Raw genomic sequence first — 24,773 nt, 5'->3', positions numbered from 1 at the left:
ATATATATACATATACATATATATATATATATATATACACATATACATATATGTGTGTGTGTGTGTAAATAGTATTAAATAACAATTAAAATAATAATTTATATTTCTTCTTATTATTAATACATTTAATAATAATTGTATAATTGCATTAAATATCTAATGTATATACATTAGTAAACATTTACATTTAAAATAAATAGTTAAAATGTTAACGTAATGTAAATATATATATATTCCCTCATAAAGTCCTATCACTGTCAATCAATTAAAAAGTGCATGCTGATTGGTCAGACCTGTGGGTCCCGCCCACTGCTACTCTCCTCCTCTCCACTGGGGTCGTTGTCATCGCTCTGAAAACACAAAAGTAAATGTTTAAATGCAGGCTGTATTTCTGAGCTCCTGCTTCAATCACGAGTCCTCGTCTTCCTCACCTCTCCTGTTTTCCCTCTCCTCCGAGCTCTGGCTCTCCTGCGCTCCCTCGCTCGCTCCTCGCTGTCTGCATCTGACACACAATGCAGAAACAGTATACAGACAATGACACGACTAAACACATCAATGCAGTATCATGACTTCCAGTGATAAGGGTCAAAGGTGAAAGGTGTTTTATTATTTAAATTCCTCAGTGTCTATGTGTGTGTGTGTGTACATATATATATATATATTTATTTATTTTTTGTCCCCCCACACAAAATATATGCATATATTTACACACAGACACACAGGTAATAACTGTTTCCAAACAGGTTTCTCAAGGTTTCATTCTCTTCCTCTGCTATTTTTCAGACATCAGTTCAGTTGTTTAGTTTTAGAAAGTACTATAACATAAAAAAAAACGACACGCTTGACCTTTAACCTTTACATTTCTGACTGGTTTATCTCTCCGAGTGCAGAACAAATGCAGATATTTGGATTAAACTCAACCTTTCTCACCCCTTCCTCTCCCTTCTTTTGCTTCCCTTCTTTCTCCTCTTCTTCTTTCTTCTGCTCCTTCCCCTTGTTTTCCGTCTTCATTGTCTTCTCCAGTCCTCGTCTTCCTCACCTCTCCAGTTTTCCCTCTCCTCCGAGCTCTGGCTCTCCTGCGCTCCCTCGCTCGCTCCTCACTGTCTGCATCTGACACACAATGCAGAAACAGTGTTACAGACAATGACACGACTAAACACATCAGTGTAGTATTATGAAATCCAGTGATAAGGGTCAAAGGTGAAAGGTCACCCTGTCTGTCAGGACGTGGAGCACCAGGAGGGTGTGTGAGTCCCAGCAAATCTGACTTCTGCAGGTTAGCAATACGAGACCGCCAGCTCACTTCCTGCGCAAAAATAAATAAATATATTACGCTTCCTGCAGGTCTGTGAGAGTAACACCCTGAAGAGCAAACACAATGGTCACACGGAGATGTCTGGACTCCAGCTGCACACAAACGCAAAACCTCTCTACACACGTTTGCCCTGTGTTAAGGTCAGAGCTCAGGGTTAAAGGTCATACAGCCTTAGACGCACCGCCCACTGACTGTTTAATGCATATTCCACATGAAAATCCCCCAGCACTTCTGAGAACGCACCAATAGCTGGATCTATCATTGTGATATCGCTGGTTTCTGATTTTCCTGTCAATAAATGTTACATAAAAACAAACAGAGTTGTGGTTTGGTTGATTTGCACGTCAAACAGATCAATCTTGGTTAGTTTCAATGAGAAAAGCAGTGTTACTTTATTATTGATATACTACTATAGAATTTATTACTTTCTATTTCAGTTAGTTAATATTATTAATTATTAATATTTAGCCAAAGTAATATTTTTTATTTTAAAAAAAAAGTTTTTATTTTATTTCAATCAATGAAAATTATTTTTAAGAGTCACGAGGCCAGACTGACCTGCGTGGAGCGTCTGGACTGACGAGCATGTCTGGATCGGGCTTTTCTCTGAGCTTCTGCTTCCTCGTCACGCACTGGAGTCAGATAGGACGGACCTACACACACACACACACACACACACACACACACAAACGCAAGCCTCAGCCAATGAAAACAATGATAACACAGCTAAAACTAGCTTGTAGCTGGACCAAACTGGTGTTGATGGTTAAACAACCAGCTGCTGGACCTTGATCAAGCTATTTAGAGCTGGTAGACCATCTAGTATCCAACAATAAACTGATTATTAAATATGATAATATAAATAAAATGTATTATTATTTTATTAAATTACATATATATAAACTGATTATTATATTATTATTAATTATAAATAACTTTTCTCATTTATTTTAATTAAAATGAAATCAAACTGAATGCAAACACTATTAAATATAAAAATAAATGATAAATATTTATAATTGAATAATTTATATTATTTAATACATATATATATAAAAAATTTTTAGCCAAAAGAAATTTCTACATGTAAACATAAATATACAAATTTCATATAAATTAATTAGTGCCGTCAAATCAATTAATCGAGATTAATCACATACAAAATAAAAGACATACATGTCTTTAAGAAATATATGTAATGTATATTTATTTATAATATAAATCACATATAAATATTAATATATATACACACACGTAAATATTTCTTAAATATATACATGTATGTGTTACGCACACATATATTATGTAAACACAATCTTTTATTTTGGATGCGATCAATCGATTTGACAGCACTAAAATTAATCTAAAGTAAATTATGTCATTTATTATTTTATAGAGAGAGAAAATTTGTGCAGCAAAAATATTAAAAAAAATTTAAATGATCGAATTCATATATATATAATAAAAAAATTACATACACACATATATATATATATATATATACACACACACACACACACACACACACACACACACATCATTCACAGTGTTTTAAGAAAGTACATGGGTCAAAAGGGTGTACATGGGCTAGTATGAGGTGTTTTTTCCGGCAGGATGGAGGTTTATTAGTACTCTGTCATGTGGAAATCATCACACACTCACTTGCGTCTCTGTTTGGTCTCTGGCTCGCCTGATGTGGTTGTCGTGGTTACAGAATTCGAGACGGGCTCCTTCCTTTCGGCCTCTTCTTGAGCCGACCTGCGAGAGACACACCAGATCGTACGAATACAACAAAGACACGGTCAAATCACGACCGATCGGAGACACACGCACCTCTGAGCCACTAGACTACTGAGGCGACTCAGTCCAGAGGTTGCCGTGGTTACAGAGGTCACTGAAGGGTCGTCAAGTTTCCTTCCATAAGACGAGCTGCGAGGTAACGAGGGGTTCGGAGCCGACACTTCAGCGCCGGACTGGCTGTTCAATCGGCGCGTGTATGAAGAGCTGCGGCTCAACAAGCTACACACACACACAGAGGATGGATGAGCTTGGAAGACTCTCAGAACAGGAAATAGTCTTTGTGTTTCCTGTGTCTCTCACCTGCTGGAGTTGTCGGGGTTGGTGCTGGTGTCACTGATGCTGAAAAGGCGTCTGGACGGAGTGGGCTGAACACGGGCCAACCTGGGCTCCTGAACACAGGAAATGACATCACTTTGAGGTATAATATAATACAATACAATACAATATAATATAATATAATAAAAAAATGTTAAAAAAATTTGAGCAATTTATATCAGTTATCTATTTTGTAATATTAGTTTTACTGCTTTTTCGAAATTAGTTCCAAGTTACATATTAATTTTATTTATTTTTTTATACTTTCAAATGTTTTTGAAAGAAAAAGGGTTCAAAAATTTATCAAATACAGTTAAAACAGTAATATTATGAAATATTACTACCATTTAAAATATATAAAATATATTTTAAAATGTAGCTTATTCCTGTGATGCAAAGCTGAATTTTTAGCATCATTACTCTAGTCTTTCTAACATTCCTAAATGTTTTTTTTTTGTTGCAATTTTTAGCACTTTCAATATTTTTCAGGATTCTTCGATTAATAGAAAGTTAAAAAGAACAGCATTTATTTGAAATAGAGATCTTCTGTAACATTATAAATGTCTTTACTGTCAATTTTGATCAATTTAATGCATCTTTGATGAATAAAAGACTTAATTTCTTAGAAATTTTTAAAAAAAAAAAAAAAAACAAAAAAAAAACCTTAATTTGTAAATTTTTTAATTCACTGGACTGTCCAACAATAGGCCTCATCACACGGTTATTTAATATATAAAACATCTTTCAATTGAGAAAAACATTTCTATTGTAAAATGAACTAGATTTATTGATATAATTACAGTGACATAAAATTACTGTGCACACCCATACAGTGTGTATATGTGTGTGTCACCTTATTGTCAGATTCAGAGCTCAGTCTGGGACTGGATGCAGAGCGTGTCATTCCCAGTTTAGTCTCGGGGTCCTTGAGGGCCTCAGTGGTTGGCTCAGAGGCCCCGGCCGAGCCCAGGGTCACAGAACTTCCTGCTTTACGCAAAGACGTCCTCCAGGAACCTGGAGCCTCTGTCACCGGGGTCCGGACGGGTTCAGCCTACAGGCACACCACACATTATATTATATTATTACAAATACTTTCAAATATTGTACATTATTGTGAATTTACACATTAATATGTATGAGGGCTGGGTTGTTATGATGGTTCTGTTTTTGATCAATGTTATATGCATTCTATTCTATTCTATTATATTAGACTTATTATAGGTATATAATTCTTACAAGGTTTATTATAGTTAAAAAGTAACACAACAAACAATTTTCATTATTTGAAATAAAATAAAACCCTAAACATATTTTTTTCAGGAAGTTGCCAAAGCAACATTTCTCATTTTCATTTAGTTTAACTTGATGTACTAAAATAACTAAAACTGAAATAAAAATTAATAAATACTATACAGACATGTTAAAAACTAATGAAAAATTACTAAAACTTTAGTAAAAATAATAAAAATATATGAACAATTTTAAAATAAAATAAATATTATATTATATTTTCACAATTTATTTTTTACTCCAAAATTCAAATAAATTCATTACAATTTTCAAATATAGTCACAGCAATAATTGTTTTGTTTTTTTTGTGATAATTTTATTATCATCAGCCACTCAAATAATAATTTTTGGCTGCTGAATTGGCTGTTAGTGGCCATATGAATTGATTTGTGACTATTTTAGTATATATTAGCACTTTGTACTAGAGAAAATGTGTTAAACAGCTGTCAAACAGTTGTGCTGTACAGAAAATGTGGCTGGATTCAGAAAATCAGCATCAATAATTGCATCGAAAGCCAGAAATTTGCCAAATCGTTTTGGATATACAAGCTCTAAATGACAGCAGTTTAGCATTAGCAGTTCTCTGGTCACCTTTTTAACCTGGTTAAGTGCAGTGTTGGTCACAGAGCTCGCTACGGGCGCTGCATTGCGTTTGTTGTTCAAGTTGTTGATCATTTCTCGAGTTTTTGCTTTTTCTGAAAAGATACAGAAAAAAATCACCAGTTAACTAATGTGATTTTTGATTTCCAGAACAAAAACAGGCGGGGTTTGGTCACCTGACTCGGCGTCACTCTCTGATTCGCTCTCTTCCTCTGAACTGGAGCTGCTGGAGGGTTTGGATTGGCCGGCTGTGCGCGACGACTCGTCCTCGTCCTCTTCTGTGGGCGGAGTCTGGAGTGAGGGCGAAGCATGTTTCTCTCGCTCATGCAGGGTGATCTTCTCTTTACTGCTCATACGAGAGATGGACGTCCTGTAGGTGACGTGAAAATCAGCCAATCAGTGAGAGCGGAGAATAAGTCATGTGATGTAACACTATATACTGAACATTCACAATATTCGATAATGAATCGGTTTTTGATTCAACGATTCACTTGCTTCAGTACTGAAAAATAACTCTGAAATGATGGTGAATCAATCTGGGGTTTGTCACACAGGAAGTGATGCATAATCGGACACCGTATGTGATGTTAGCAGTAGTATATTTTTATTTAATGCCATGTCAGCATCTTACACCGTGTCCTAACTACACACGTCGCGACGCTGCGACGCGAAAAAAAGGTGTCTTTTCCTTGTTAATCGGAGGTTTTGGCCTAACTAGCCACGACAGCGACACGCGAAATTTCTCATTTAGAAACGGTTTCTATTTCCGCGACGTCGCGGCTGGAACAACAACATTCAAACTATATGACAGTAGATAATCTCAGGTGATTATGTGCTTTATTCAAAGTTAAACGTGTCTAATATGAGTTTAAATATCATTTTGCATGACCTTATAGCCATACTGAAAGCAACGAAAGATAGTTTACCTCCGATATTGAAAATAAATTAAAGCAAAGATGTCCATTAAAACCGTGAACTCGCTGCGAAGCAACAAAAGATAGTTTACCTCCGATATTGAAAATAAATTAAAGCAAAGATGGCCATTAAAACCGTGAACTCGCTGCGAACCAACCAACGAGTCTATTCCATGTCAAAGATGGTATCAGTCACTCAGTATGTACATTTAATAATGTTAAAAAGGTTTCATATTTACGAATTAGTTTATAAACGTATCCATTTCGTTGCGAGTGCAGTGCGCTTCGAGAGAGGCTCCGCCCACACACACTTCTGATTGGCTGAGATATTTGATTGATTCTGTCGCGTCGTGTTTGGTGTGGACACCCAAATTGATCGCCGCTGGAATCTTGTCGCGTCGCGTGTAGTTAGGACACGGTGTTAGGCTATTTTCATGGCAAAAACAATTTAATAAATATAAGTAAATTAAAAAAAAACAATAAAAACCAGCAAACAAACAAACACAAGTTATATTACACAAGATTTTTTTGCATTAACATATGATAAAAATTCTAAAACTTTTTCTGGCAAATTTATAAAAGAGTTTTCTACATACATTAAAAGCGGGACAGTCCAATCAAATCTGTTTCCGTATGTGATGTTACCTGCGAGGGCGAGTTGGCGCCATGGAAACAGGTGGGCTGGTCTCAATGACGGGCGTCTGGATCTTCTGTCTCTCTGAACGCATCTTTAGGAGATAAAAACAACAACAACAGCTGTTAATAATTCAACATCAATTCCCAAATAATTCAACCATAACTATCCCTCATCTTTTTATTTTAGCATGAATAAGGGTAAACCTGACAGAAATAGTCAAGAATGTGTCATATATCACCACAAAAGAAAGAAAAAAGAAATTATATTCTGCATGAAGCAAATTTGTATTTCTTTATGTATATACTAAATTTTTTTTTATAATAATAATAATTGTTTATTTATTCCAGTACTTGTTTGTATTTTATTTATTTGATTGTTATTAATGTTTTATTTTCACAATACAATTCATCAATGATGAATTTATTTTACCATAAATAAGGGTAAATCTCACAGGAACTGTCAAAAATACGTTAAGTCATATATCACAACAAAATAAAAGAAAATTTATATTCTGCATGAAGAAAATGAAGCATATTTGCCTTTTTATTATTATTTGAAAAACAATGATCTCAATTGTGACCTTGTGAGATTCACTTCTTTGATAATTAGTCATATAACAAGATATAGATTATAACAAAATAAAAAAGAAGAAATTATATCCTGCATGAATAAAATGAAGCATATTTGCCTATTTACACACACATATACATACATACATACATATATTAGTGCTGTCAAACGATTAATTGCATCCAAAATAAAAGTTTTTGTTTACATAATATGTGTACTGTGTATATTTATTATGTATATATAAATACAAACACATACAGTATATATTTAGAAAATATTTGCATGTATATATTTATATTAATATAATTTGTATTATATATAAATATATTTAATATATAAACATAACATATTTTTCTTAAATGTATACGTGTGTGTGTATTTATATATACATAATAAATATACACAGTACACACACATATATTATGTAAACAAAAACTTTTATTTTGGATGCAATTAATCACGATTAATTGTTTGACAGCACTAATATATATATATATATATTTCAAAATCTATTATTATAGATTAAAGATTTCTTATATTATTATATTTATATATTCAAAATATATTTATAACAATATATGTATATGTATATATATATATATATATCCTATGATCTCAGTTGTGACCTTGTGAGATTCAATTCTTTTAAATTACTCATTACTCTCCCGTCAAACTAGCAACTTGCAATAAAGTAGGACATACTTGCGCATTAATAGGGCTATTAATGCTGATCATCTGACATCACAAAAAAGGTACAACGTGTCGTAAATTCCTATTAAAAACACCACTGATGCATTCAACCTTAACTGCACACATTTCGTTGAAATATCCTCATACTGAACACGCAGTTCTGTCAAGTACAAACGGAGGTGTGTTTGATAACTTTGGCTCCATACAGCACACAGAAAAAACGCTGTTGTTTTTTGGACATTCGTGCAGCAAAGATATCTGCTCATTTGCTCGGAGTGAAAGCATTCTTTGAACATAAACCAAAGAGGTGATAAGATAGCGGACATAAACGCAAGCAAAACTTACAGCGTTCTGCTTCTTCTGCAGTTCTTCCAAGTTCTCAACGATGTTCTCATCGGCTACGTCGAGTGGAGTTTGCCCCTATGATACGCAAATACACAATGAATACTTGATTGTAACTGGTTACTTACAAGATTTTATATTTGCAACCATTTATTTACTTATTTTGAAAATACTATAGTAATTTATAGTAAATACTATAGTGTTTTTGAACCATACTATAGTAAAATACTTGAATTAATTTGTTGTGGTAATTCTATAGTTGCTGTGGTAATATAACAACTATAGTAATATAAACAAATTACTTTACCCAATACTGTAATAGGTTTTCTACAACTATAGGGTATATTATACTACAATACACTACAGTTTACTGTAGTAAAAACTAAAGTATACTACAGTATTTATTACAGTTCACTATAGTTCATACTCCAGTATGCTGTAGTGTTCATTAACAAAGTGTTGTAAATACTATAACATATACAATATAATACACTTTACTATAGTATGGTTCAAAAACACTATAAAGTAGTATTTACTATAAATTACTATAGTATTTTTTCATGTAGGCACCATAAATGTCCACTCAGCCTGTCGTTGTTGTAAAATAAACCCCTTTAGGGTAATAATAGACCCCCGTACCACATTACTGACAGCGTTCATGTCACACATGTGTTCAGCCAGCAGAGTGCAGGCCTCTTCCTGTCCCCAGTGAGCCGCCGCGTGAAAAGCCGTCCAGCCATCACTGTCCCGACTGTCCACGTCTATCCCACACTTCAGCAGCACCCTGACGAGCAGAGAAACACAAAGACTCCAATGCTTTGAAAGGAGAGCTTGGTTACACTTTATTTTAAAGGGTTAGTTCACCCAAAAATGAAAATTAGCCCATAAATTACTCACCCTCAAGTCATCCTAGGTGTATATGACTTTCTTCTTTCAGACGAATCCAGTCGGAGTTATATTAAAAATATAGAATATGGTCATGCAGAATATGTGCTTCAGCTAATAAACTAATAAACAGCCAATATGCTAATAATATGCATGCTAATAAGCATCTAGTGAGAATTGGTCCTTAAAATAAAGTGTTACATTAACCAACAATGAGCAATACATTTGTTAATGGTAATAAAAATGCAACTGATCCTTGTTAGTCCATGTTAGTTCAAGTCCATTAAATAATATCAACAGATACAACTTTTGATTTTAATAATGCATTAGTAAATGATGCATTTACTAATAAAATTAACATTAAGTGTAATAAATGCTTTACTTTTGGTTACACTTTATTTTATGGTGTCCTTGTAACAGTGTAATTATACATTTAAGTACTGAGTAATATTAATTAACTACATGTACTAACTATATGGTTAGGTTTAGGATTACTTGCATGTAATTATGCATAATTAATTGTTATTATAATAGTAAGTACATGTAACATGTGGAACAAGGACACCTTAAAATAAAGTTTTACCCGAAAACAGATGCATGATGATTCTTGAAAATGTCTCAACGGACTAAAAACACTAAATACTCATTTAGTGTTTAGTGTGACGTGTCTCGCACTCACTTTAACACCTCAATGTATCCTTTAGCAGCAGCGACATGCAGCGCCGTGGCCTGAGTGTTCGGATGAGGGACCAGAGAGCCACTTCCTGCCAACACGGCCATGGCATCCTGGAGCAGCACTCTCTCCTCCTCTCTCCTGGCCTGGTCCACATCTATACCTGAAATTTCATTCAAAAACAGCAATTATAATGCTTTCCCAGGCGGCACAGGCCTTTTTTTTAGATTTAGTATATAACATATATTACAGGTAATTTAAGGGACCGTGAGTCTTTGTTGTTCCAGATCAGTTTGTTCGGGTTATAGTTCACTCATTTGCTGAAAAAGTACTCGCACTCAGGCCTTATAATGCTTTCCCAGGCGGCACAGGCCTTTTTTTTAGATTTAGTATATAACATATATTACAGGTAATTTAAGGGACCGTGAGTCTTTGTTGTTCCAGATCAGTTTGTTCGGGTTATAGTTCACTCAAAAATAAACATTTGCTGAAAAAGTACTCGCACTCAGGCCATCCAATATATAGATGAGTTTGTTTCTTCATCAGATTTGGAGAAATGCAGCATTACATCACATGCTCAGCAATGGATCCTCTGCAGTGAATGGGTGCCGTCAGAATGAGAGTCCAAACAGCTGATAAAAACATCACAATAATCCACAAGTAATCCACACCACTCCAGTCCATCAGTTAACATCTAGTGAAGTGAAAAGCTGTGTGTTTTCTTATAAATAAATCAATCATCTGTGCATATTTCTCTCCTGATTCAGACGAGATGGCTTTTTCACTGGAGGAAGCAATATAATGGATAGAGGACTTGCATTTTAGCAACAGTTTGAAGTTAAAACACCTTAAAATGATGGATTTGTTTCTTATAAACATAAATCTTTTCACTTCACTAGATGTTAACTGATGGACTGGAGTGGTGTGGATTACTTGTGGATTATTGTGATGTTTTTATCAGCTGTTTGGACTCTCATTCTGACGGCACCCATTCACTGCAGAGCATCCATTGCTGAGAAAGTGATGTAATGCTGCATTTCTCTGATGAAGAAACAAACTCATCAACATCTCGGATGGCCTGAGGATGAGTAATAATTAGCAAATTTTCACTTTTGGGTGAACTATCGTTTTCAGGACACAAAAGACACACCCACATTCACAAAGCCGATCACATCTAACAAGCAGCAGGAGGAAGTTTATAAAATCCCTGCGCAGCTCCAGTGTTTCTAATTAAGTTCTTGATGTGGGAAATCCACAAGCTGTTACTGTTAAAACCAAACATCCTACAAACACACACACACACACATCTAAAGTGAGCTTCTGTGAGCGCTTGTGCGTCGACTAAGGTTTTAATAGGATCAAACACAGCAGGTCACAATCAGACAGATGGAGCGTTTAAGACAGATAATGTGAACCTGTATCTGTTCAAATGGGAATCTTGCAAAGAAATGTCGCAGTTCGATATCAGAAATTGAAAGGAAAAATAAGAAATAATATTTTGTACAAAAATAGGTCTATTTTGAGCACTTTTTTTAAGATGCATTTTTTTTTGCCATTTTTTGGCTTTATTGTGACTGGACTGATCTGAATTGACAGGAAGCGAAGTGAGAGAGAGATAATGATTGAAGAACTCACTATTTGTATAGAGTCTATTAATGTATTAACTACAGTATATAAACTGTGAATTAACTATAAACTAATAATTTGTTAATGATTTGTAAGTCCTTCATTAGTGTATACATGTGTCACCAACACAGGTCTACATTTCTTTTCTTTTTTTAAAGATTTATTTTTGCCTTTATTTTTGTTAGGAAAGTTGATCGACAGGATGTGAAGAGAGAGAGAGAGAGAGAGAGAGAGAGAGAGGGCGGCGGGATCGGGAAAGGACTTTTTGTATTTTGATCAGAATATTATTTGATTATAAACACAATTATGCAGTCGGTAAAGCTTAGCATGAATGATTGACAGGCAAGTAGGTGGTTTTTTACTGTTGTTGTGTCTGATGCACCAGGATAAATTAATGTTACACAGAAAATGCAATGTGATCACATGAATTTCTGACTACATCTGTAAGCAGCTTCAGTGAATGAAGCACAAAACATTCTGGAAACAATTAGGTTTATAATTAGCACTGATCATATGTGCAAACCAGTGTTATTTCTTTAGTATTATATAGTATTTATTAATATTTTGAATTAGCATTTATTTTAATATTTTAATATAATATTTTAATTTTAGTTTTAGAAATCTTGTTATGTGCTTTTGTCTTTTTTTAATATTTCTATTTAGCTTTAGTTTTTTTTTTTTTTCAGTTTTAGTTTTTGCAATTTTAGGACTTCAAATTAAGATATTTCAGTTATTTGCCAAAGGAATAATTTTAAATTTTTTCATTTAAGTTTTTTTAGGTTTAAGTTTTTCAAATTTGAGTTTTTCATCTAATTTTTATTTTTTAATAATAATTCATATTTATATATTTTTTTGAAAACCTTTTTAACAGTTTTAGATTTAGTTACCAATGAAAACAATAATAACAATGATCACCAATGATGTCTCTCTGCTTTTCTACAATCCCAATTCCCATCATCTTTCTCTTTTTCTAGGGTGTGAATCTCTCACCCTGTTTTTTAATCTCTGCTTTAAGCAGTCTCCCCATGGCGTCCTCAGTAGCCACATCGAGAGGAAGTTCTCCCTCACTGTTCACCGCTCCCACATGAGCGCCGTGTTCGATCAAGTACCTGCAGAAGGTAGAGAGAAAAAAAACATTACAATGTTGCAACGGTAAACTTTGAACAGTGCCGACTCAACTTACAGGAGATTCCAATAGAATCTGACACAAGATTGAAAACACATAGAACACAAATATTTCGTGCATTTGAATTAGATTTAGCTAAAATGATCAGTACTCTGAATAAAATATGAATTTCAGGCACAAGGCATCTAAGAAGGCAGCAGCATGTCGTCTAGGTAGGCAGCTCACTAGATTGTGGAACTGCGTTACTGACTTTGCGATCTGGATGAAGCCGCAGGAGGCCGCGGCGTGGAGGGGCGTCCAGCCTTCATTGTCTCCTCGGCTCACGTCACTGCCGCTCTCCACCAGAAACTCAACCATATCTGCGTTTTCATCAATACAGGCCTGAGGAGAGAACCAGAAAATGTGTTTAATCAACATAAACCTGCATAATAACAAAGAGAAATTTTCTAATATAGTCATTCTGACCAAAACTCAGATTCTCTTCTGAAAATGTAAAAATGTAGAAATTTTATGTTATGGCTGATGATCAATATGATTAAAATGTTTATTGTTTAGAACAGGGCTATTGTCGTTAACTAAAACTAACACCATAAAAAAAAATCTCAATACTTGAAAATAAATAAACATTAATTGAAATAAATTAAAATATATAAAACAATTATTTTATTTCAGTTAGTTGCCAAGGCATACATTTCTCATTTCATACTTCAAGTTGAAGTATTTAAATAACTAAAAACTATATATGCATATTAAAAAAAGCTAATTTACTAACAAAACCACTAAAATTTTAACTAAAATTAAAATGAAAACAATTTAAAATATGAGCAAAAACTATAATAGTATATTAATGATATTAAAACAACACTGGCTCAAACACACACACAGTTCAGAAACATAATATTAAAAATAATTTAAAATTTTTAATAAAAATAATGAAAAGTATCATGCTTATAATCACACCAATAACAATATTTAATTAATGCTAATATCAGCTGATATTTATATATTGTGCATCCCATTGTGCATTTTAGTACCACCGAGTTACTATTTTTATTAATATTTTGCATTATTTTTTATTTTTATATTGTCCATTTTCTTTTTCATTTATTTAAAGTTTGAATATTTAGTTGTTTATAATTATGTCTATATAATTTAATTAATTTGTATTTTAGTCATTTTAGTACATCAAGTTAAACTAAATGAAAATGGCAACTAGCTATGTTTAAGGTTTTTTTATATATTTATTTTAAGTAACAAATTTTTTTTGTATTGTTTTAGTATAACAGCCTTAATGCATCTCTACTAATAAATCATTAGTCATTAAGTCTGTACATGTATTTTTCAAGCGTAAGACACTGCCCTTAACCTTTGATCTTCAATTACACACACATAGCATGTAAATGAATGAACACAAAGTGATGCATGACTCTTATCAGCGGAGCGCTCAGCCTGAATAACTCTACTGACAATCATCATGACATTCCTACTGACATCATCTTTACAACACTGCTGGTGCCAGTGTCGTGTTGCATCATGGGAAATCTGTGTTTTCATGTCCCTAGAGTTTCAGTCCGACACAGCTGCCGCTGGCTGCAGGCAAAACAATAATTAGTCAGCGAAGCGTTTACATGATGGATGTGTTACTGTACACATACTGTACATGTGCAGGTTGTAACATGTGTTGAGGAGTAACATCCTAAAAGCAGCAGCATTACTAACTCAACTGCATTTTAACAATAGCTCATGTGTTTTTTTAAAAACTGTAGCTTTTCCAATAACAAGCTATTTTGTCGGCAGCAGTGTAGCATGACTGAACACTACAACACCACTTTATAACATCAAAGAAAGCTAATGAGGTAATGAGTGTACACACTGTCAGTTTTGACTGAATTAACAAAACAGTTCATTTCAATGAATAATAAAAAAGATTCACTGATTTATTCAATTCATAACTTAATGCACAATGAATACTGATTGTCAAGTACTGCTGATTAATGTTCGGTCTGAGTTCACATTGTCGAGTCCGAATAGAGTCCTAGTCCTAAACCAATTCAGTATGGGAGACATTTATTAATGTCTTTTTATTATAATTTTATGTTGTTACTTATTTACTTATTTATCTTTCATGTTACATGTGACATGGATTCGTCTGCACTCAGAAAAGTTCTTGAGTCCAAAATGTCCGAATTCATGTCAAGTTCGAGTAAAAGTTCAACCGAGTCCGAGTTTATTCTTAATTGCAGTCCGAGTCCAAGTCCACCAACTCTGCTGCTGATTATAAATATAGTTACATAAAGTTTTATAAAACAAATGAAGTTGTTTAGATTGTTAGTGCAATTTTTTCTGTTCAAGTTTGATAACTGGACGGTAAACTGACCTGAGTTAGTAAGTAAAGTAACTAAGTAAGGTAAGTAAATAACTAAGTAAAGTAAGTGACTGTGAAAATTAAAGAGTTAGTAAGTAAAGTAACTAAGATAAGTAAAGTAACAGAGTAAAGTGAGTAACTGATTGGTCAACCTGACCTGAGTTAGTAAGTTAAGTAACTAAGATAAGTAAAGTAACAGAGTAAAGTGAGTAATTGAATGGTCAACCTAACCTGAGTTAGTAAGTAAAGCAACTAAGTAAGGTAAGTAAAGTAAGTGACTAAGTAAGAAAATTAAGTAATTGAACGATAAACTGACTCTAGTTAGAAAGTAAAGTAACTAAGTAAAGAAAGTAACTGTAAACTGAGTAAAGTAAGTGACTAAGTAAGTAACTTAAGTAACTGACCTGAGTTAGTAAAGTAAATAAAGTACCTAAGTAACCAAGTAAAGTGAGTAATCGAATGGTCAACCTGACCTTAGTAAGTATCTAAGTATCTAAGACCCAACCAGACCTGAGTTAGTAAGTCAAGTAGTATGGTAAGTAAAGTAACTAAGTAAATTAAGTTAAAGTAAGTGACTAAGTAAGTAAATTAAGTAATTATATGACCTGAGTTAGTAAGTAAAGCAAATAAGTAAAGTAAGTGAGTAATTAAGTGAATTAAGTAAGTGACCTTAATTAGTAAGTCAAGTAATCAAGTAAAGTAACTAAGTAAAGTGAGTAACTGAATGGTCAACCTGACCTTAGTAAGTAAAGTAAGTACCTAAGTATCTAAGACCCAACCAGACCTGAGTTAGTAAGTCAAGTGGTATGGTAAGTAAAGTAACTAAGTAAATTAAGTTAAAGTAAGTGACTAAGTAAGTAAATTAAGTAATTATATGACCCGAGTTAGTAAGTAAAGTAAATAAGTAAAGTAAGTGACTAATTAAGTGAATTAAGTAAGTGACCTTAATTAGTAAGTAAAGTAATCAAGTAAAGTAACTAAGTAAAGTGAGTAACTGAATGTTCAACATGACCTGAATTAGTAAGTAATGTAACTAAGCAAAGTAAATAATTGAACGGTCAACCTGACCAGAGTCAGTAAGTAAAGTAAGTTGAATTTATTAAGTAACTAAGTAAAGTAAATAAAGTAAGTCAGTAAGTTAAATAAGTAATGTAAGGTAAATTAATAAAGAAAGAAATACATATAACCATATAATTACATATAATTCTAATGTTAGATTTTTTCAAAATTAATACTTTTATTCAGGAAGGAATTAATACTTTTATTCTTATTAAATTGATCAAATGTGATAGTAAAGACATTCATAAAATAACAAAAGATTCAAATAAATGCAGTTATTTTGGTGGGAAAAACCTTGTATCACTGTTTCCACAAAAATATTAATCAGCTATTTTCAACATTTATATTAATAAGAAATGTTTCTTGAGCAGCAAATCAGCATATCAGAATGATTTCTGAAGGATCATGCGACACTGAAGCCTGGAGTAATGATGCTGAAAATTCAGCTTTGATCACAGAAGTAAATTACATTTTAAAATATATTCGCATAGAAAACAGCTATTTTAAACTGTAATAATATTTCACAATATTACTGTTTTTACTGGATTTTTGAGCACATAAATGCAGCCTTAATGAGCAGAAGAAACTTCTTTTAAAAACTTAAAAAATTCTTACCAACCGCAAACTTTTAAACGGTAGTGTATAAATATAAAGTCACTAACAATAAGTAGCCATCAAGCTATTTAAGAGGCCACTTTTTAATTATATTTTTATTTATATAGCTATCATATCTAATGATATCTACGTAACTAAAAAACGTAGAAAATGCTTGTTAGTACATTGTAGTGCAGCTTGTACATTGTTTAGCTAGTTTAAATATCTAAGAATCCGCAGACATTATGCTACTGCAAACAGCAGACAGGCCACATGTTACAGTGATTTTACCACTGATAAAACGTGTGTTTTTAGGCATGACGGGGGAAAAAGGCTTAACAGCCAAAGCGAGCGGCTCCCAGAGGAGTGCCTATAGAAATCTCCACATATGCTGCGCTCGCTCTGCTCTCTGTGTGCAGCAGAACAGAAGGCCGCTCTGTTCCTGACCCCTTCCTCATTGTGTGTGTTTGTGTAGGTTTCTGAGGAACACTGGGAACCTTCTGTATGGAGAAGGTGTGAAGTTCTTGACGGGGTCACTGAATGAGTGTGTGTTTGTGTGTGTGTGTGTGTGTGTGTGTGTGTGTGTATGACTCAGAGAGCATGAAGAATGTTTTCCATGCGCTCACTGGAGAACGACAGAGAGAGAAAGCCTTTGGATGGAAGGCATGGAAAAACTTAAAGAACACTGACTATATTTCATTCCTGTTACCGAGCAACAACGGGACAACAGGACCGAGATCGGGATGAGCAGCGACAAAGCATCATCACACACGCAATGATTATTAAAATAAATACAAGATATAAACATTAATATTAATGTACTAGGGTAATTATAGTTAACTAAAACCATTTTCATTACATGAAATAAAATAAAAATGTTAACTGAAATAAAATATTTTAAAAACTTTATTTTTACTTTTTTTTAAAGTTTTTATTTTTTATTTACTAAAATAACTGCATTAAAAATGAATAAAAACTATATAGACATAAATATATATATTTTTTAAACTACTAAAAATTAAAAACACAACAAAATTACTAAAACTAAAATGAAAATGATAAAAACTGATCCAAAATATTAAGGAGCACTATAATGATACTAAAATAAAACTGGAATGTACAATACAAAAATACAATGTGAATATAAATAAGAATACCAAGATATATATATATATATATATATATATAAATTAGATATAAAAACCTTAAGTATTTTAATGTTTAATTAGTAATAATTCATTATTTATTTCTTAATTATTTCTTAATTTAATTTATACATACATATAAATAGCCTATTTTTAGATAGCACATTAATTATATATTACAAATAAAAATAAAACTATTTTACAATTCATTGTTAAAATCATTGTAATTCATTTCCAACGTTTTTATAAAATAAATATCAAATTAAATGCAATACAATATAGACTATCATGATGTATCAATTCTTTACAACATAAATAAATGTATCCATTTTTTTTCTTGCACTACGGAAAGAGAAATTTGAGAGGAAAATGTGTTTAACTGTCATAAAAATAATGCTAAAAATCCTAAAGGTCCAAAAAAAAAGAAAGACTCAATTGATATAATTTAACTAACACATTTGTATTTGTATATTTATATTTGTGTGTGTTTGTGTATGTATAGCAAACCATTTGAAAAATATAATTCCGTTCTATTTTGGGGTGAAATATATGGAAGCTTGTTTGTGAGTGAATGAATGAATGTAACTGCAACCTTTAACTTACAACTTAGACTTAATTTCCTTACAATTTTACATTTAGTCATTTAGTAGACGCTTTTATCCAAAGCGACTTACAACTGAGTAAAGTTTTTAAGTTTATATCTCACAATTCTGAGATATAAAGTAAGAATTCTGAAAAAAAAAAAAAAAGTCAGAAACTGCAAGATGTAAACTCAGAATTGGGAGAAAAATATATCTTACAATTCTATTCTCATTGTGAGATTTAAAAAAAAAATCATCATTTTTTTATTTTTATATCCTGTGGCAGAAACAGGCTTCCATAGAAATATGACTTGTTCCTGGTTACGATAGATTAGAGAATGATTGGTACACAGGTGACTACATTCACTTTGAAGAGCTCATGTGAGACTCAAAGCCGCTGTTCCACAGAACTTCAGAAACTTCAATCAAACATCAGCAGAGCGCCAGCCAATAGCTGCTCTCGCTATGTAACCACATGACCACCTGTCTGAATCAAAAAAGCGTGCACTTCATATTTTTTCAAGCCTAGAGTGGAGTTGAGCAAAACCTTCTGCTGTTTTTTGAGTGGCTCTCTTCAACAGAAGCTTGTGATAATAGATTCAAGCAGACATAACAATTACCTCAAACATACTATCATTTTTCAACAAAAAAACAGGTTTTTTCTCATTCAAAGCTCTATATCAGGATTAGCTGGTTTCTGAAGAAAACTTTACTGTCGGAACAAAAGGCTGAGACAACAAAAGTCAAAAATAACCCCTCCTAAACATGTCATTTAAAAAAAAAACATACACAGCTTAGAGAAAAAGAAAAAAAAAAGAACAAAACAAAAACAAACAGCGAATGAAAAGGGCCGGCGTGAATTCCAGCCATTCTCTGATCCAGCTCAGAAGATATGAGGAAAGTCTTGCTATGCCAGTTCAGTCTGGATGCTGGTACGGTGGAGTCGCCACATTAAACGTGACTCGGGACGGGCCCAAGACACTCCCTGGACGGCATTAAAACAACAACAGCAACCCTGGTACTGCAAGAACATCTTGCAAACAACTACACAGAGAGTCCAGATTCATCTGCGCCAGAGGAACACAACTAGTCCAGTCCAGAAGCAAAACCACGCCAGCAAGACAACCCAACAACAAGACCACTAAAACTAAATATGTCCTGGAAATACAGTTTGTCATATTATAATAGTACACACACGTCAAAATATCAGACTTCAGGCCTAAAACAGCCAATGCGATTCTAGACTTTGGGCATTTAAAAGTTTGTACAGTTTGCAACTGAGTTTCAAAGTCACTTTAGGTTTAAATCGCCACTTTAGATTATCAGTTCCACACACAGAGATATATAAATTCTACATTTATTTAAATGAGGGAAAAAAACTTCACTGGTATCGGATCGGTATCGGCCAATACCGAACCCTAGGTATCGGAATCGGTATCGGAGGCGAAAAAGGCGGATCGGAGCATCCCTATTTAATACGTCTGTTATAATGAACTAGTTAAACCAAATAATACTTTATAGAATGTTTGATATATTATATAGAGGTCAATGATGCTCATTTCTTAATACATTAAGAATTATACAAAAATTTGCTCGAATACACCTTTTCTACAATTAATATGTTTTTATTTGTGAATTTAAGTAATTTTGTTATTTTTTGTGCAGCTTTACGTCAAAAATGTACAGTATGAAAGTCTGTTTCTGCCAGGGAATAAATCAATAAAAATAAGATAACTGCAACTTAAACACAGAATTACGAAATGCAAACTCAGAATTCTGGGGGAAAAAACTCAGAATTTCAGAAAAAAATTCAGAATTCTAACTTTTTTTTTTGTAACTCTGCATTTACATCTTACAATTCCAAGTTTATCTCACAATTCTGATTCTTTCTCTGAATTCTGAGATTAAATCTCACAATTCTGTTTTTTTTTTGTTTCCTTATCTCTTTAAAAAAAAAATTTTTTTTAAGGTAACTATGACTTTTTATCTCACAAATCCGATTTTTCATCTAAGAATTGGGAGTATATATTTTATATTAATTGTGAGAAACTCAGAAGTGTGAGGTAAAAAGTCACAATTGTCTCGGTAGTGTAAATGGTCGAAGAAAAATGTCGTTTTAAATGAAAACAAAAAAACGTTGGCAGAAGTAGTTGGATTAATTTTTTATGTTACGTCATTAAAAATAAGCACCAATTTTGTTTCAAAATACAATTAATATGTGAAAACATTTGTCTGCCAAATCGAAGTCGGTGTGGCATAACAAACATGCAGGAAGGCGTGACAACAAACCCCTAAAACACAGAAGACCCCTTTAGACCCTATTCGCTTAAGTTTTTAATAATATCACATATTATAATTTCTTTATGAAAAGCCATCTTTTGTTTGGGTCAAATTGAGTAACCTTTAAAAAGTACTTATAATTTGACTCAGATATGGTTAAAAACAATAATTAAACTGTACACATCCACGTATTTAGTATTTCACTACTTTTTACTTGATGCTTCCATCATTGACATTATTAAACGTCATATTTTTTGTATAAAGCGGTATAATTTTTTTTTCCAAAAACGTATGAAAAAATGAACACAAAGATAACATTTCTGGCAGATATAAACTAGGTGTTTAAGAGTTTTCTCCTGTTTACCATCTAGACATCCTTGCTTGACCTCGACCCACAGGAGAAAAGTTTGTGAACTTTGGCAAAAGTTTCCAAACCGAGTCAAACTTCAGTGTGAACAAGCAAACATGCTCCGGGTACCTGATGCAGCGCCGTCAGCCCGTCTATATTGGCGTGGTTGATATCTGCACCCTGTCGCAGGAGCTCCGCCACCTCCTCCCGGTCCCCGGCGGAGCAGGCGGCCATGAACACAGCGCCCTGGGCGAAGCGCACTCTGGCCCGTCGGTTTCCGGGAGCGGAGCACAGGCTCCTTGCCTCCGCCCCGGTCCGATCCGTCTCCGAGCCCCGCCACCGCTGCAGCTGATCCTGCCGCCGCTGCTTTGCCGCTTCGGACCGGGAACGGTCAGTGGCCGCCATCTTCCTCCCTCGGTCTCTCCCGGGGAGTTTCAGTGCATCAGACAAGTGATGTGCGATTCACGTACGAATTGTTCGTTTGAGCCGATTCTTTGAAATGATTCACTCGAACTGATTCGGGTTTGTGAATCAATCGCTGAGGAGGTTCGACAAAACATAAATGTTCCCCAGGACCACAAAACCAGTTATAAGGGTCATTTTTTTGAAATTGCTATTTATACATCACTGATATATTGGTAGGAAATTTACAAAATATCTTCATGGAACATGATCTTTACTTAATATCCTAATGATTTTTGGCATAAAAGAAAAATCGATAATTTTGACCCATTCAGTGTATTGTTGGCTATTGTTACAAATATACCCGGGCTGCTTATGACTGATTTTGTGCTCCAGGGTCACAAATACCCATTATCAGTTTCTTATCGATCATCAACTATACTGAATAGTCAAAAAACGAAAAAATTGTTTTTCGTTTTTTTTTTTTTTTTCAGTTCAGTCCAATCTGTACTACAATAAACCCGTATAAAAGTCGCCTCCATTAAAATTACTGAATAATAGAGTTTAATAATCGTGTTAACGACATAATAATGTGACCCTGGAGCACAAAAGCAGTCATAAACAGCACGGGTATATTTGTAGCAATAGCCAGGGCCAAATATTGTCATATCCTAACAAACCATACATCAATGGAAAGCTTACTTATTCAGCATTCAGATGATGTATACATCTCCATTTAAAAAAATTGACTCTTATGACTGGTTTTGTGGTTCAGGGTGACATATATCAGTAATCGAAAACAGTGATTTTACAACAAAAAACGCTCAGCAATAGCGCAACTGGAGAACTGGAGTGTCCACTGAAACGAATCGTTCGAATGAACCGATTCACTACAAGGAATCAGAGAGGAGAGAGATGAGGAGAGGCGCCCTCTGCCGGGCGCGAAAAGAAGAAGCGCGGAGCGGTGGAGTCGGGCGCAACTTCATCAGCCAATAGAAACGCAGGGCCGTGATGACGCAGTAACTCCCACGCACGTGAATTTGACGATCAGTCGGGGCTGTGGCGTATGGATAGCGGATCGCCTTCCTATTAAAGCAGCGCTGTAAAAGTCAAGAGATGTTTGCAAAGGTTCCCCAGACACATACAGTTTGGAACAGCATTGGAAAATATAAAACTAAAAGTAACCAACACCTAAAAATAAAGGCCAAAAAAGGCAAAGCAGAACCTTATAACGTTCCTTTTGGTTGTAGAACCTTTAAGGTTCAAAACAACCTATAGCATAAGCAACCATTTATAGCAACAAAAAATAAATAAATAATACATATTCAATAAATTTAAGAGAATACATATTCAATAAATCATAAATACAGTTGAATTCTAAGTCAAAACTTTATTGGGTCTGTTAAACATTCATATTAGAATACTGTAACTGAGCAGAAATGCAGATTAGGAGGTGTCTTTTACTGTGTGGCTCACACTTAAAGCCAAATCCCAGATTTTGAAGCATTTACAATAGATTAACAGATTAGTTTAGTCCAGCACTAACCTTAATCTGTGGCTGGCAACCATTTCAAACAAGAAAAAAACCAAGAAGGTGCATTTACAACAAGTACAAAAAGTAGCAACAAATATGCTTTAGACATAAACACATGACAGTACAGTACAGTACAGTAGCAGCATTGATGTTGCATTGCCAGGGCATATGGTCACATGGTTTGCTTTGGACCAGTCTGCATGCATAACCCTTCAGAAACAGCCTCAGATCACTTTACTTTTTCAGGTTTGAAACTATGCTGAGGTGCCTTCAAAACACAAATACTGATGAACCAAGACACGCGAGACACATTCAAGTACATTCTGAGAGAAATTCCGTTTCTTTCTGTTCCGTCTTTAAAGAATGTTCTCGGTTCAATACAGATTTAGCTCAATTTTTGTCCTGTTCTTTAGAAATACAGTAATGCACTTAAGATAGAAGTAAGCAAAAAATGTGAAGCTTGTATTTTTGTTAATGCACTTACATGAATTATTCATCAAAAAGTTTATTATTTAAGCTGTAAAGGATGTTTTTGAGGAGAGACCGGTTTTCTAGGTGGATGAACTTCTGGTTATGCAATATTACTGACATGATTCATGTGTAAGTGGGTTTTGCCCCATCTTAATAAAAATTCCTTTCCTTGCATGTCATGCAAAAGAGATATATACACATACATACATACATATATACATATATTAATTGTTTGTATATATATATAGTATATATAATATATAAATATACTATAATACAAAGTGTGTGTGTGTGTGTGTGTGTAAGGTATATATATAACCTAAACATAGGAGTCTGATAAAAATGCTCATTTTAGATGAAAATTTCAGATGGCACTTAGAGGCTTTTGCATCTGAACTCTTCATATATACAGTACATACATATAATTGTTTTCTTTTTTTTCCCTGTGGTAATGGACAGTATGCCAAAAATGCTTAAATTGTCTTGAACCAAGAACATTTCATGAAGTGCAGAATATCTTTTAAATACATTCTCCGGCTGTGTTTTCTTTTTGCATTTCTTTGACATTTTCTTAATTGTAATTCTCAAAACCTCCTTTTTCAACTGTGAGACAGAATCAAACTTCTCACAAAGATTTGCAAAGCATTTGTTTTCTTTCTGCTGACCATCAGACACTGAAATGTTCACCTCAAAGTCCACAGTGCATTGTGGGATATAATGGTCTGTCAGGCCCCGTGGTTAAGGGAGCAGGCTGGTGTTCGGGGCTCCGATGGGACGCATGGTGAGACCCTCTATTGCGTCTTGGTGGCTCAGGGAGCTGGAGGCACTGGGGTGAGCCGAACTGGTGGTGAAAGACCCTCGAAGGTCCAGATTGACACAGAAAAGGCCCGGCAGGAGTTGGCGCTGGTACTGGTCCAATCGCAGCATGGCATCCAGGACTGTGGAGCTGCCCCCGTAGAACCAACCCGGCAGCAGACGCACCGCACTGAAGCTCGCCGGGACCGACTGGGAATGTTTCAATTCCAGCTGATATGAAAAGCTGAGAGAGAAAGAAAAATAAACACTTCCGGTTGTATTTTTGTCAATATTTGTGAGAATGTTGTGTATTACATTAAGCTGGGTTGAGCATTTTAGGCTCCTTTATAATTCATGAATGTTATTTTTAATCGATTAGGCATATGCAATTGGATTATTTTTTTTCTTTTTGGAA

The 24,773-nt window shown here is 34.1% G+C and overlaps 2 protein-coding genes across 3 annotated transcripts in view; both read right to left on the bottom strand.

Moving 5' to 3' along the window:
* Nucleotides 1-708: 708 nt before the first annotated feature.
* Nucleotides 709-21,737, bottom strand: LOC107726853 (protein phosphatase 1 regulatory subunit 12A-like). 2 transcript variants are annotated; one of them, XM_016536555.1, is made up of 16 exons: nucleotides 21,286-21,737; nucleotides 13,034-13,164; nucleotides 12,648-12,766; nucleotides 10,038-10,194; nucleotides 9,113-9,257; nucleotides 8,477-8,551; nucleotides 6,880-6,962; nucleotides 5,497-5,690; nucleotides 5,312-5,415; nucleotides 4,284-4,481; nucleotides 3,416-3,504; nucleotides 3,149-3,334; nucleotides 2,978-3,073; nucleotides 1,874-1,964; nucleotides 1,334-1,362; nucleotides 709-1,030 (listed from the first exon to the last, which is right to left on the bottom strand). In XM_016536555.1, exons 1-16 carry the CDS (start codon nucleotides 21,559-21,561, stop codon nucleotides 856-858), a joined length of 2,148 nt encoding a protein of 715 aa, XP_016392041.1. In that variant the 5' UTR covers nucleotides 21,562-21,737; the 3' UTR covers nucleotides 709-855. The 2 variants fall into 2 exon arrangements, with proteins under 2 accessions (XP_016392041.1, XP_016392042.1); XM_016536556.1 differs by having other exon boundaries at nucleotides 713-1,021.
* Nucleotides 21,738-24,267: 2,530 nt separating this feature from the next.
* Nucleotides 24,268-24,773, bottom strand: part of LOC107726855 (patatin-like phospholipase domain-containing protein 2) — a 9,193-nt gene continuing 8,687 nt past the window's right edge. Inside the window, exon 9 of the mRNA XM_016536557.1 lies at nucleotides 24,268-24,602. Within this exon, the coding sequence (XP_016392043.1) occupies nucleotides 24,302-24,602 (301 nt within the window). The 3' untranslated portion in view covers nucleotides 24,268-24,301. The remainder of the gene's footprint in view (nucleotides 24,603-24,773) is intronic.

Source organism: Sinocyclocheilus rhinocerous, unplaced genomic scaffold (genome assembly GCF_001515625.1).
Source record: "Sinocyclocheilus rhinocerous isolate Xijiao unplaced genomic scaffold, SAMN03320098_v1.1 scaffold2863, whole genome shotgun sequence".
Taxonomy (NCBI): Eukaryota; Metazoa; Chordata; class Actinopteri; order Cypriniformes; family Cyprinidae; genus Sinocyclocheilus; species Sinocyclocheilus rhinocerous.
The sequence above is the reverse complement of the archived record's forward strand: the minus strand, read 5'-3'. Positions and strand labels throughout refer to the sequence as shown.

Bases quoted from the DNA above. Each gene is read 5' to 3' on its own strand.
- LOC107726853 (XM_016536555.1), bottom strand. From the start codon at position 21,561: ATGGCGGCCACTGACCGTTCCCGGTCCGAAGCGGCAAAGCAGCGGCGG. The intron at 8,552-9,112 runs GTACGGGGGTCT...TGCGTATCATAG, and splicing joins TGAACGCTGTCAGTAATGTG to GGGCAAACTCCACTCGACGT. The intron at 4,482-5,311 runs GTGACCAGAGAA...GTGTGCCTGTAG, and splicing joins CACTTAACCAGGTTAAAAAG to GCTGAACCCGTCCGGACCCC.